Source organism: Hordeum vulgare, chromosome 3H (genome assembly GCF_904849725.1).
Source record: "Hordeum vulgare subsp. vulgare chromosome 3H, MorexV3_pseudomolecules_assembly, whole genome shotgun sequence".
Classification (NCBI taxonomy): Eukaryota; Viridiplantae; Streptophyta; class Magnoliopsida; order Poales; family Poaceae; genus Hordeum; species Hordeum vulgare.
In genome coordinates, this window is record NC_058520.1 from 16,831,031 (window position 1) to 16,844,676 (window position 13,646).

The following is a 13,646-nucleotide window of genomic DNA, read 5'->3' on the forward strand; positions in this document are numbered from 1 at the left end:
CAGATCTACGTACCATTGTAGATCGCACAGCAGGAAGCGTTAATAAACGCGGTTGATGTAGTGGAACATCCTCACGTCCCTCGATCCGCCCCGCGAACCGTCCCACGAACCGTCCCGCGATCCATCCCACGATCCGCTCCGATCTAGTGCCGAACGGACGACACCTCCGCGTTCAGCACACGTACAGCTCGACGATGATCTCGGCCTTCTTGATCCAGCAAGAGAGACGGGGAGGTAGATGAGTGTTCTCCGGCAGCGTGTCGGCGCTCCAGAGGTTGGTGGTGATCTTATCTCAGCAGGGCTCCGCAAAAACGCGATCTAGAGGAAAAACCGTTGAGGTATGTGGTCGGGCTGCCGTGGAAAGTTGTCTCAAATCAGCCCTAATACCTCAATATATATAGGAGGGAGGGGAGGGGGCTTGCCTTGAGGCTCAAGGATCCCCAAGGGGGTCGGCCGAAGGGGGGGAGGAATCCTCCTCCAATCCTTGTCCAACTAGGATTGGAAGGTGGAGTCCTTCCCTTCCTTCCCACTTCCCCTTTTTTTCTTTCTCCTTGATTTTTCTTATCTCCTGTGCAGGGCCTTCTTGGGCTTGCCCACCAGCCCACTAAGGGCTGGTGCGTCACCCCTAGGCCTATGGGCTTCCCGGGGTGGGCTGCCCCCCCCCCCCCCGGTGAACATCTGGAACCCATTCGTCACTCCCGGTATATTCCCGGTAATGCCGAAAACTTTCCGGTAATCAAATGAGGTCATCATATATATCAATCTTCGTCTTCGGACCATTCCGGAAACCCTCTTGATGTCTGTGATCTCATCCGGGACTCCGAACAACATTCGGTAACCAACCATATAACTCAAATACGTATAAAACAACGTCGAACCTTAAGTGTGCAGACCCTGCGGGTTCGAGAACTATGTAGTCATGACCCGAGGGACTCCTCGGTCAATATCCAATAGCGCACCTAGATGCCCATATTGGATCCTACATATTCTACAAAGATCTTATCGTTTGAACCTCAGTGCCAAGGATTGATATAATCCCGTATGCCATTCCCTTTGTCCTTCGGTATGTTACTTGCCCGAGATTCGATCATCAGTATCCGCATACCTATTTCAATCTTGTTTACCGGCAAGTCTCTTTACTCGTTCCATAATACAAGATCCCTTGACTTACAATAAGTCACATTGCTTGCAAGGCTTGTGTGTGATGTTGTATTACCGAGTGGGACCCGAGATACCTCTCCGTCACAAGGAGTGACAAATCCCAGTCTTGATCCATACTAACTCAACGGACACCTTCGGAGATACCTGAAGAGCATCTTTATAGTCACCCAGTTACATTGTGACGTTTGATACACACAAAGCATTCCTCCGGTGTCAGTGAGTTATATGATCTCATGGTCATAGGAATAAATACTTGACACGCAGAAAACAGTAGCAACAAAATGACACGATCAACATGCTACGTCTATTAGTTTGGATATAGTCCATCACATGATTCACCCAACGATGTGATCCAGTTATCAAGCAACAACACCTTGTACATAGTCAGAAGACCCTGACTATCCTTGATCAACTGGCTAGCCAACTAGAGGCTTGCTCGGGACAGTGTTTTGTCTATGTATCCACACATGTATCTAAGTCCTCATTCAACACAATTGTAGCATGGATAATAAACGATTATCTTGATCCAGGATTTATAATAATAACTTATTTATCATTGCCTTTAGGGCATAATTCCAACATAGTCTTTCCCTCAGAAGCAGCCAAGCAAAAATCTTGACCTTGATGGTGGCCCTGGAGTTCCATATATAGTAGGCGTGAGGGTCGGTCTCTTTGGCAGAGGAGAGTAGTGAGTTGGAGCGCCGCGTGGAGAACGTGACACCGTGGGTAAGGAACCTGTCGTCGGGGAGAACCGAAGGAGCGACGTCCTACAACAAAGATAGAACAGAAGCAAGCTATGCGGAAGCGACATTAGTTAGGCGAGTCCGCAGGGTCGCGAGTAAGCTATCATGCATAACCTCGGAGACCAAGGCATATGATTTGGTGGAGTGGGAGAATAGGAAGGCATATTTAAGGGCTAGCGGTGTATCGGTGAGCGAGGTGTCATACCTGAAAAAGGTGGAGTCGCCCGTGTTTGTAAGTACAAAAGAGATGAACAATAGACTGTGGAGCTGTTTTTTGACCGTCTTCCAAAGGAAGGATGTTTAGGACAATGTTGGGGTACGTCGCATGGGAAAAAAATATTCCTACGCACACGCAATACCTATCATGGTGATGTTCATCTACGAGAGGAGATTTCCGATCTACGTACCCTTGTAGATCGCACACCGGTAAGCGTTAAGAAACACGGTTGATGTAGTGGAACGTCCTCACGTCCCTCGATCCGCCCCGCGAACCGTCCCACGAACCGTCCCACGAACCATCCCGCGATCCGTCCCACGATCCGCTCCGATCTAGTGCCGAACGGACGGCACCTCCGCGTTCAGCACACGTACAGCTCGACGTTGATCTCGGCCTTCTTGATCCAGGAAGAAAGATGGAGAGGTAGATGAGTTCTCCGGCAGCGTGACGGCGCTCTGGACGTTGGTGGTGATCTATCACAGCAGGGCTCCGCCCGAGCTCCGCAGAAATACGATCTAGAGGAAAAACCGTTGAGGTATGTGGTCGGGCTATCGTGGCCAAGTTGTCTCAAATCAGCCCTAATACCTCAGTATATATAGGAGGGAGGGGGAGGGACATGCCTTGAGGCTCAAGGGAGCCTCAAGGGGTCGGCCGAAGGGGGGAGGAGGAGTCCTCCTCCAATCCTAGTCCAACTAGGATTGGAAGGTGGAGTCCTTCCCTTCCTTCCCACTTCCCCCTTTTTTTCTTTTCCTTTGATTTTTCCTTCTCCTACGCATAGGGACTCTTGGGCTGTGCCACCAGCCCACTAAGGGCTGGTGTGGAACCCCTAAGGCCTATGGGCTTCCCCCGTGTGGGCTGCCACCCCCACCCCCCCGGTGAACATCCGGAACCCATTCGTCACTCCCGGTACATTCCCGGTAATGCCCGAAAACTTTCCGGTAATCAAATGAGACAAACCTATATATCAATCTTCGTTTCCGGACCATTCCGGAAACCCTCGTGACGTCCGTGATCTCATCCGGGAATCCGAACAACATTCGGTAAACAACCATATAATTGAAATACGCATAAAACTTCGCTGAACCTTAAGTATGCAGACCCTGCGGGTTCGAGAACTATGTAGACATGACCCGAGGGACTCCTCGGAAAATATCCAATAGCGGGACCTGGATGCCCATATTGCATCCTACATATACTACGAAGATCTTATCGATTGAACCTCAGTGCCAAGGATTCATATAATCCCGTATGTCATTCCCTTTGTCCTTCGGTATGTTACTTGCTCGAGATTCGATCGTCAGTATACTCATACCTATTTCAATCTCGTTTACCGGCAAGTCTCTTTACTCGTTCCGTAATACAAGATCCCGTGACTTACACTAAGTCACATTGCTTGCAAGGCTTGTGTGTGATGTTGTATTACCGAGTAGGCCCCGAGATACCTCTCCGTCACACGGAGTGACAAATCCCAGTCTTGATCCATACTAACTCAACGGACACCTTCGGAGATACCTGTAGAGCATCATTATAGTCACCCACTTACGTTGTGACGTTTGATACACAGAAGGCATTCCTCCGGTGCCAGTGAGTTATATGATCTCATGGTTATAGGAATAAATACTTGACGCTCAAAAAACAGTAGCAGCAAAATGACACGATCAACATGCTACGTTCATTTAGTTTGGGTCTAGTCCATCACATGATTCTCCTAATAATGTGATCCCGTTATCAAGTGACAACACTTGCCTATGGTCAGGAAACCTTGACCATCTTTGATCAACGAGCTACTCAGGCTTACTGGGGACAGTGTTTTGTCTATGTATCCACACAAGTATTGTGTTTCCAATCAATACAATTATAGCATGGATAATAAACGATTATCATGAACTAAGAAATATAATAATAACTAATTTATTATTGCCTCTAGGGCATATTTCCAACAGACGAAAGGGTCTGAAAAAATCTAGGGATGATACATGTGATGGAACCAATTGGTCCAAGGGACGCTCCGTTATTTTGTAGTTTAAGGTTTTTGATGCCCAGACCACCATTTATTTTATCCTCGCAATTTTTTCCATGCGATGATGCATTTTGCCCCCAAGCATGTCTCCTCAGCAGCCCAAAAGAAAGAGCGTCTAATTGCGTCTAGAAGTTTGATGATTTTTTTGGAGTTTGAAGATGGACATGAAGTGCGTGGCATGGGCATCGAGGGTAGCGGAGATGAGCATTAGACGACCCCCCCCCCCCCCGAGACGACAACCAAGCGGCCCATCCAGATAGGTATTTAAGGAAGTGTTTCACTAGCGGTTCGAAGGCCATGTGGGGAAGCTTTGTGGGAGAGAGAGGGAGGTCGAGGTAGATCTGCAGGAAGGAGACATCGCAAGAGAAAGTGTGAGCGATAGACTGAGAGATCAGGGGATCGGTATGGATGGGAAGAAAGGTCGTCTTATGCAAATTGATGGCTAAGCCTGTAGCAAGTGCAAAATCATCGAGGATGGCTTTTAGTTTTTCTGCGACCGAGGCCGAGGTATGAGCGATGATGAGAGTGTTATCAGCGTATTGGGGGACCGTTGGTGGGGTGTCCAGGTATAGTGGATGGCATAGTTCGTTTGTGGATGTAGAGTTCGTTTGGAGAGAAGGCCTGGATAATTTGACACTGCAGCAGGTCTGCGATGATTATGAAAAGGTACGATGAAAGGGGATCCCCCTGACGGAAGCCGTTCTTGCAGATGATCCACCTCCCGGGAACCCCGTTTAGACGGATGGCGGTTTTACTGGAGTTTAGGAGATTTTTGATCCATTGAACCGAGACGAGGGGGGTGAAGCCCCTGGTGGTGAGAAATAACAGGACGGATTCCCAGCAAACCGAGTCCAAGGCTTTACGGAAATCCAGCCTGAAAACCATCGCAGGAGCCTTCCTTAGGTGGCATGTGTTGAGGATATCTGCGGCGAACATGAAGTTATCTGCGATGTTTCTGCCCAAGATGAAGACTTTGTTAATAGTCAGCCAATAGAGAATTAGCAAAATAGTAAACAATATGGAATGATAGGACATGAAAGTTTGATCCTACGGGTCTTCTAATTAGATTCCAGCAAAATAAAACAAGTGCAAGGTCTTCCAGTTTGGCCCCATTGAAATAATGGGCAAGATGCCTTTCTTTTGTTGTGTTTTCTCGTATGTATCTTTTCTCTGGTAAAGTTGTCACGTATTTTTTATACATAATAGATAACGTACGAATAATGTAAGATGCAAATAGACTAGAAATTACTAAGACGAAGCTTCTGTACACAGGCCAACGGGATGACCACAATAGCTTGTGTACAGTGAAGATAAGATGTGGTTACTTGCTTTCCTCACAAAGAAAAGAAGAAGAAGAAGTGGTTTCTTGCATCAGTCTATAGCTGAATCTATTATTTTCTCTTTAAAATCTTGCCAAAATGGATCCTGTTACAGTTAATACACGTCGAACCTTATTTTAACTTTACATGTACGGTATGACAAAATAGAATAAAACAAAAAGTGAATTCCACATTTTACACTCTAGATATGCATTTATGACATTAATTACCCCATTGAGGGAAAATTTGTCTAGAATACCCTTTTTAAAACTTTTAGACCCTCGGTTTCTGATGCTTGTCAATTAGGCAAAGTGTGAGGTGACATCTCGGGTCCAGAAATATCTGGACGACGAGGAGGAATGAAGCGTATGGACAAGAGAAATCTAAACATGATCATCAATGATGCCCCGATGTTTACATATTTTTTTACAAATCATTGACGCAACATGTCGGTCCTATCTAACATAAATAAGCAGAATGCAAAATTGAGGTAAAACCGTGTTAAAAGTCATTAAAACCTGATATTTTGATTGGAATTTCATTAAATGGGATAATATGTGTCACAAATGTACAATTACAGGTAAAAAGTAGAATTCACTCTAAAACAGACTTCCAATGCTATCAACTACTGAGTCAGAAACCTTTATTGTGACTCTAAAAGTCATTAAAGTAGAATTCACTCTAAAACAGACTCCCAAAGTTTCTAGTCACGGACACGTTGTTTTGGTCGGGCCAATGTCAAATCGTCAGCAACCACTGTGCAAGTATGGACCAAATATATATGCCACAATGTTGGTGTGTGTAGTAATACCGCTATGAGCATAAATGCGGCCAACGGCCATCCTCTGATGTCGATGTCTTTAAACAAGTGGCATTTTCTTTGTTCGGGCGCTCTTTTCATACACACATCGGCCACCTTGTATTGTACAAGGAGTTAAAAAACTAACCTACATCGACTTTCTAGTCTTCAAATTGTACTATTAGATGTTGAAATCCAATTGGAGTGCATTTTTCCTACCTGGATGAATAAGAGTAGGAGGCATGGGGAACTTAGCAATATCCAGGATATGGCTAATCTGTACCAGAAAGTCAGAAAAAACGATTTTTGAGAGCTACGTCCCTATCCTAGAAGCCTCGCCCTTCTCCTTGGCCTGACTGCTCCCCCGCATGAAAAAGTATGACTGCGATGGAGCTGCGATAGTAATAAACAGGACGAAAGCAGAAAGAAAATATTGTGCAAGAAGATTGTGCGGCGCCTAGGTAGAGACTAAAAGGCAGGCGCCTTGTCGAGCCCCAGTTGAAATTTTTAGTACTCAGATCTTCATTGAGGTATACTATTTTTAGGCCATAGTTTTTTGGAAAATTACATCCATAGACTTAGGTATTTTTATTTGTACACCATCAAAATATATGTTTATCGTTGCAACCAAAGTAAAAAAAGGTAACGAAACTCCGATACCAATCTGTATTTGAAAAAATCTACAAAAATTGAAAGAGGCTGATTACTAATTATGCGGTTATACGATAATGTCAAGTGGTTGACGACCATCTATCCACCTTTATTGTGACACGGTGTAGCATTACCTTGCTAATATTATTGCACAAGCACTTGACACATTCGAAACTAAAGTCACTTACTAAAATTTACCCAAGTATAAACATTGATAACATTTTTTTTACTTTGTATGGTCTCTGTGAATAATTAATAAAATGGTTGTATGCATCGTCTAAATGCAGAGGCCGGGGGTGTATCCTCTTTTTCTAAAAAAATAAACATTGATAACATAGAATCAACATAAATGTATACTGTCACGCAATTTATTCATATCCAATAAATTTCATGCAACAAAAAGAAAAACTTGCGCAAATTATAGTTATGATCGGTGAATATATCTCTCAATAGGTGACAGGAAAATAAGTTGTTGTCGTAGGTTATGTTTTCTTATTTGTACATCACATTTCATCCTTTATTTCCAAAGATGATCCCATGATTGTAGCAATTCAAGAACACACATCTATCTATCTATCTATCTATTACTATTAGAGACTTCCATGGAACTCTGACGTTAATACACAACGTTGAAAATATATGTACCATTTGATTTATTGATTTACCTTAATCCCATGATTTTTGTGACCTTGTTACTATTAGAGACTTCCATGAAACTCTGACGTTAATACACAACGTTGAAAATATATGTACCATTTGATTTATTGATTTACCTTAACCCCATGATTTTTGTGACCTTGGAGTGGAAAAGACACGACTATATATAAATAACACGCGGACGCTGACCCCCATGATTTACATTAGGAAGTAAATATATAATTTGTATCTAGTCGTCAGATGAAGCATGAGATGCCCTCATATGACACCCCTGACTAGTTGACCTCTCCTTGATCTTTCCTATTCTACCTCGACAAAAAAAATGGTCCTCGGTCCTCCACTTTGTTGGTCACATTGTCCATCGTGTCACTTCGTATCTATCTAAATTAAGAAAGAGGAAAAGGAAATTTCATCACCTATTCCTCCAATATTAGCGACTTGCAAACACCAACTAATATGGCCTATGTCACAATAGGCTTCATGTTCTCACAGATTTAATTTCCAAGGCCTAATAAATTCTCCCTGCATGCATGGTTAACGTCGTTGCCGTTATCTACAGGCTGACCTTATGGAATAGCAAATTCATACGTGCAACAAACGTATGAGGGATATCAATGTGATCTTGCACTACACATTTGTCCCAAGGAATTGCATCATCAACTGCATTGCAAACCTATCATGAAGCATTTGAAAAGGGGTGTTGTTGCTATACCCTCGGCGATGAAAACGTAGTTAGATCGATCACTTCCTCTGTTTTGTAAAAAAAAATGTCGTATACTTCATAGAATAGTTAATTAAGATTCTAATTCAATCTTAATATGATTAATAATTTTTTTATAACAACAAAGGAGGTGGAATTTATAATATTGTATTTCGTAAAGTTCTTGTAACACAACATTTTATTTTGACCTAGGTAGAATACTTGCCATTTTCATTCATTAAGGAGAAGAGAGGGTCCCGGTTAATTAGTGGAAAACTGAGTGAAACTCACCACAACATGGCGATTAGCCAAACAAAATGATACTTCTAACAGACACACACACACACACACACACAAACACACACGAAAGGAAACATGTGAAAAACATACGTGGCTACATCGTCATTACTTCTCCTCAAGCAAGAAACTCCGACTTCACTTCAACTGACCATAGCCAGAGCTAACACAACAGAGGTCGCGAGAAGGCACTTGAAGACAGAAACCAAGTAAACAAACACCAAGCTAGTCGCAGGGCAAATTCAGGTTTGAGAAAGGACCACGCTAAAGAACTATGCAGGACTGGCGCCGCAAAAGGATCACCGAATGGGCCATATGTCGTCTATTATCATAACATATAATTGCCAACTCAAGAATGAAAACTAAATTTGTGCGCCATATTGTTTTTCTTTTAGATTAATTTCATTCTCTTTTCATTTCAATTGAGGTTTACAAAAATATTAGTTTGCTTCATAATGCATGCGTTCACTCTCCAAATATTGGTGTTATTACTACCGAATTTACTACTTCATGATATTAACTCACAACATATCCTTGGCAGAAAGTCTACTTGCAAGAAGTATTAATCAATATTGTTTAGCTTTGATGCTTTTCTTGTTTGTTAGCAAGCATGTTCTCAATAGTTTCCATTGGATTGTAGGCCTAAGTTTCCTTGTTTTCAGGATCTAGTAGAAAAAAAATTCTGATCAATAAAAGACAATGCAAACATTAAATATAGAGTTCTTTGAGTGTGTATCCTATAAATTATTTTGATTGGCATCCAACGGCCAATCTCATCTTATTAATACAAGTAGTTTTATGCAAGGTGCTTTCATTCTATATGTTTGGAATTAGCAAAATAGTAATTTTCAATAGATGATGCGGGGGATGCAAAGAACAAATCTTAATATTAGTAAATCATTGTCTATACTATCAGTTATGATTATCTTTTTATATAATACTATTATTTTCGGTAATGTCATAATGTTTCTCCCTCTTCCAGTTGACATGACATTTTTTTTTTAGAAAAGGATGATGACCCCCGGCCTCTGCATCTGGAGATGCATGCGGCCATTTTATTGATTATTATCGAAGACCTTACAAAGCAGTACAACAATATGCCTGAATCCGCCATCTTGGCAACATCTGCCATTACTTCTATCCATATGATGAAGGGGTGCAAGCTGGACCAAATACCCAGACCTCTCACCTAAGCCTAACATCTAAAGCCGGAGACCCTGACCGAGCCACATACCGGGTCCAGTTGACATGAATGGCTGAGCTTTACTAAAATTCTTCATGTTTGCATGTTTAGATCCATTGTCTCTTCAGCAAAGGATATTGAGGGTGTTAGATTTGAGCAAGAGAGCCTATTAGCAAGAGAGCCTTGGAACGTTCGTTGTTGATAGCTTACTCTTTCATCGTAGTATATGTGTACAGTCTTCCGACCAACACCCTATAAGATAGCCTATGAGCAAGAGAGCCTTGGAACATATGTTGTTGATAGCTACTCTTTCAGCATACTATATTTGTAGAATCTTACAAGTAATACCCACTGTCATGATCTCATAAGATTTGTATTCTGTACACACAGATGATTATTGATGTTGCTTTAGAGTATTTGGCTTTCGAAATGTCTTTGAGAAATGTCTTTCGTATATTTATATTCTTTGAAATATTGTAATCTATAATAATGTGTTTTCTCTCCTTTTTAAAGCACAAATCACTACTTAGGTTGGAAGTATAATAAACTCCTCATTTGCTTCTTATGTTCCATTGCGCTAAGGAATACATAACACATAGATTTGATTGGTGGTGAGAATTCGCAAGAGCGGCAGCTCATACCTACATACAAGAAATGGTGCTCTGACTCACATGTTACTTCATTTGACGTCATTATCAAAATTCCAAATAAGTATAACAATAGACAGCAAGTTATCATGTCAACTAGAATGACCAGAGATATAGCTGTTGATCAGATGTGCAATCGTGGGTATGATCAAATGTCTCCTTTTATATGTGACTGAATTCAACTTGAGATGACATGTTTTGCTCAGCGAATATTGTACATTGTCCTGGTGGAATGGTCATATATTTAAAGTTGTATTTTAATGAAAAAAATAGTCTTCAAAAAGGAGAATATACAATTTCGCTCACAGGAATAACTGAACTTTTTTTAACTTTGCATAGAAGTATGCATGCTTTTTCCATTTTTTTTAAGTAATACTCCCTCCGTTCCTAAATATAAGTCTTTTTAGACATTTTACTAGTGGACTACATACGTATGTATATAGACATACTTTAGAGTATAGATTCACTCATTTTGCTCCATATGTAGACCCCTAATGAAATCTCTTAAAAGACTTATATTTAGGAATAAAGGGAGTAGATATCATGTCAACTACTCCTCCATTCCTAAATATAAGTCTTTTAAAAGATTTCATTATGAACTACATACTGATGTATATAGGCATACTTTAGAGTACGGATTCCCCATTTTGCTCTATATGTAGTTCCTAGTGAAATCTTCATTCATTTTACTCCGTATGTAGTTTCTAGTGGAATCTCTAGAAATACTTATATTTAGGAACGAGGGAGTATAATGACCAGAGATATACAAGTATGCACACCATTTCCTTTGCTTCATATGTTCCATTGCACTAAGGCCAGCCTGCAAAAGCATACGGCTTCATATGCATGATGGCGACTTTAGAATAGTAGTAGCTCTTGCCTCTTAATCATTTCAAATAACGACGCATGTTAACCAAATAGAGCTAGATTAATTTATAATCCATATACCATAAGTGCCCATGGTACAACGTACAGCAAACTCCCGTATGTGTCTCCTCAAAGGGAGTGAACAAACAATCAAACACTGATACAAAACCGATACAACAGTGAGCGGCCATGTAGAGCTGGCTCAGCGTACGTCCTCCCCTCTCTCTCTCATGGAGATCATAACAGAGGATTTATTCATGTATATGTATATATGTGTATGTGACCTCAACCTACCAAGCGTCGATCGCTGGAGATATGGGGAGCACGTGTTCGATCAGTGGATCTTAGAGCAGTCGACACTGGCGCTGATCGTGTAGGGGACGCTGACGCCGCACCTGGAGGGGATGCCTGCGGCCCTGCCGGCGTTGTACGCGCCGGCGACACTCTTGAGGCACCTGCACGTAGCTTGCTTGTCGGCGGTGCTCCGCGCTAAGCCGGCCAATCTCTTGACTCCGCTACAGCAGCCCGCAGAAGGGCTGGTGCCGCTGCCTTTTGCGTAGGCGGCGCAGGGGCCCAAGGCAGAGCTCACCTGGCCGCAGGTGATGGCCGCGTCGGCGGCTACGAGGAGCATTGCCGCCACCAGGGCGACCAGCGCGAGCTTGGTTGCTGCAGTGCGAGCCATCTCGACGGACTAAGGTGCAGTTGTGGTGGTGGGCTCACGGGGAGAGGGTGGCAATGAGATAGCTAGATTTGCTTCTGGTACTGGTGAGGATGTATAGGGGAATGCATGTGCTTAAATAGGGCATCTCACGGGGAGAGGGTGGCAACGAGGAATCGCCTTGGGAATAAACTGTAGTGCTAGCATGGTGTCAAGTATCGTGTCCACGTGGATGGGTTCGATGTCGATGTGTGTTAATTCCTCAATTTATAGGCAGTTGTTAGTAGTTGGGTTGGACTGATGGGTACTCATTAATTAATTATGGAGGTGGTTAGATGTTGGGCAGTACTCCTAGTAGCAGCGACGATGGATGGACCAAGCATGCACCATGCACTCTGGCGGTGGACTGCCTAATTACTGCGTGGCCCGCGTCAGATTAATACTATCGAGAATAGACATGTACGTATACTCTCTTTGAATAATTGATCGTCTTCATGGCGTTGAGCTTGACAAATGAACCAATCTGATGCTGCTTGGGTTCGACTACTTTTCCTTGCCATCTCTATGCCATAATTTAACATTGGTTGATGTTTTATTCAAACCTAGCTACTTACATTTTGACTACTAGCACTCTGGCGGTGGAGTATTGATTTAGTTTATAGCCTTGTATTTCCTTCATTTTTAAATATAAGTCTATCTAAAGATTTTACTATAGACTACTCCATACATGTGAAGTAAAACTAATGAATCTACACTCTAATATCGATCTACATACATTCGTATGTAGTCTGTAATGCAATTTCTTAAAAAGCTTATACTTAGGAACGCAGAAAGTATTTTCTAGTAGTACCAATGGTATGTGCATATTTCCCGCAACAAGTATGCCAACAATATACACATATATCTCCAGTATTTAAGATCTACTGTATATCTAAACTTCTATCGCCCACATCTTCATAAAAGTGGCCAATTTGCTTCTCATCTCTTGTTCTAAACATGTCCTCACCGATATAAGGCATGCCCTACCACGTTGTAATATGGAAAGTTCAGAGTGTAGGTCGGCTCTACTATCGAGGAACAAGTACAAGATGTTAGCATTGGACATCGAGATCAAATTTCATGGTTCTTGTACTGGAGTAGGAGGCACCGGGAACCTTGTATGACTGTTGTGTAGATGGTCTGAACTTCTACATTGCACGCAACCAGCATCATATTCAATAACGTGTGACCTTTTGGGACATCCACACAGTGAATGTTCATATGGAACGCCTTAACTCCCATCCTAGTTTTCTCCAGCTGTACGATATCAACAAATTATAAGGCTGGTCGTAATGTCATACATGTCAACTAGGCATATTTGATCAAGAGGCATAGAATTAAATGAAGGGAGAGAGATTTTTGAGTATCATATTATGATGTTGTATCATATTAATTTTTTTGCTACAATGTGTCATGCCTGACAATAAATGAACTTTTCTATGATACTAACAAATGATACTATACACTACGGGTGTAGTATCATACACTAGTATCATTATGATACTAGTATATGATACTCTCATTACAACCAGCCTAAGGCCCTGTTTGGAACCATAATAGATTATAATAATCTGGATTATGAACATAGGTTATATAATCTGGTTTATAAAAATAATCCATGTGGGCATGTTTGGAGGCCAGGTTATATAAACTGTAAACCAGCTTTTAAATTGTACAATGACATGTTT

At 42.0% G+C, this 13,646-nt stretch overlaps 1 protein-coding gene across 1 annotated transcript; it reads right to left on the reverse strand.

The window, feature by feature from the left end:
* Positions 1-11,303: 11,303 nt before the first annotated feature.
* LOC123442598 (non-specific lipid-transfer protein Cw18) lies at positions 11,304-12,048 on the reverse strand. The gene has a single exon (XM_045118687.1). The coding sequence runs from the start codon at positions 11,941-11,943 to the stop codon at positions 11,596-11,598; it is 348 nt and encodes a 115-aa protein (XP_044974622.1). The 5' UTR covers positions 11,944-12,048; the 3' UTR covers positions 11,304-11,595.
* Positions 12,049-13,646: the final 1,598 nt, after the last annotated feature.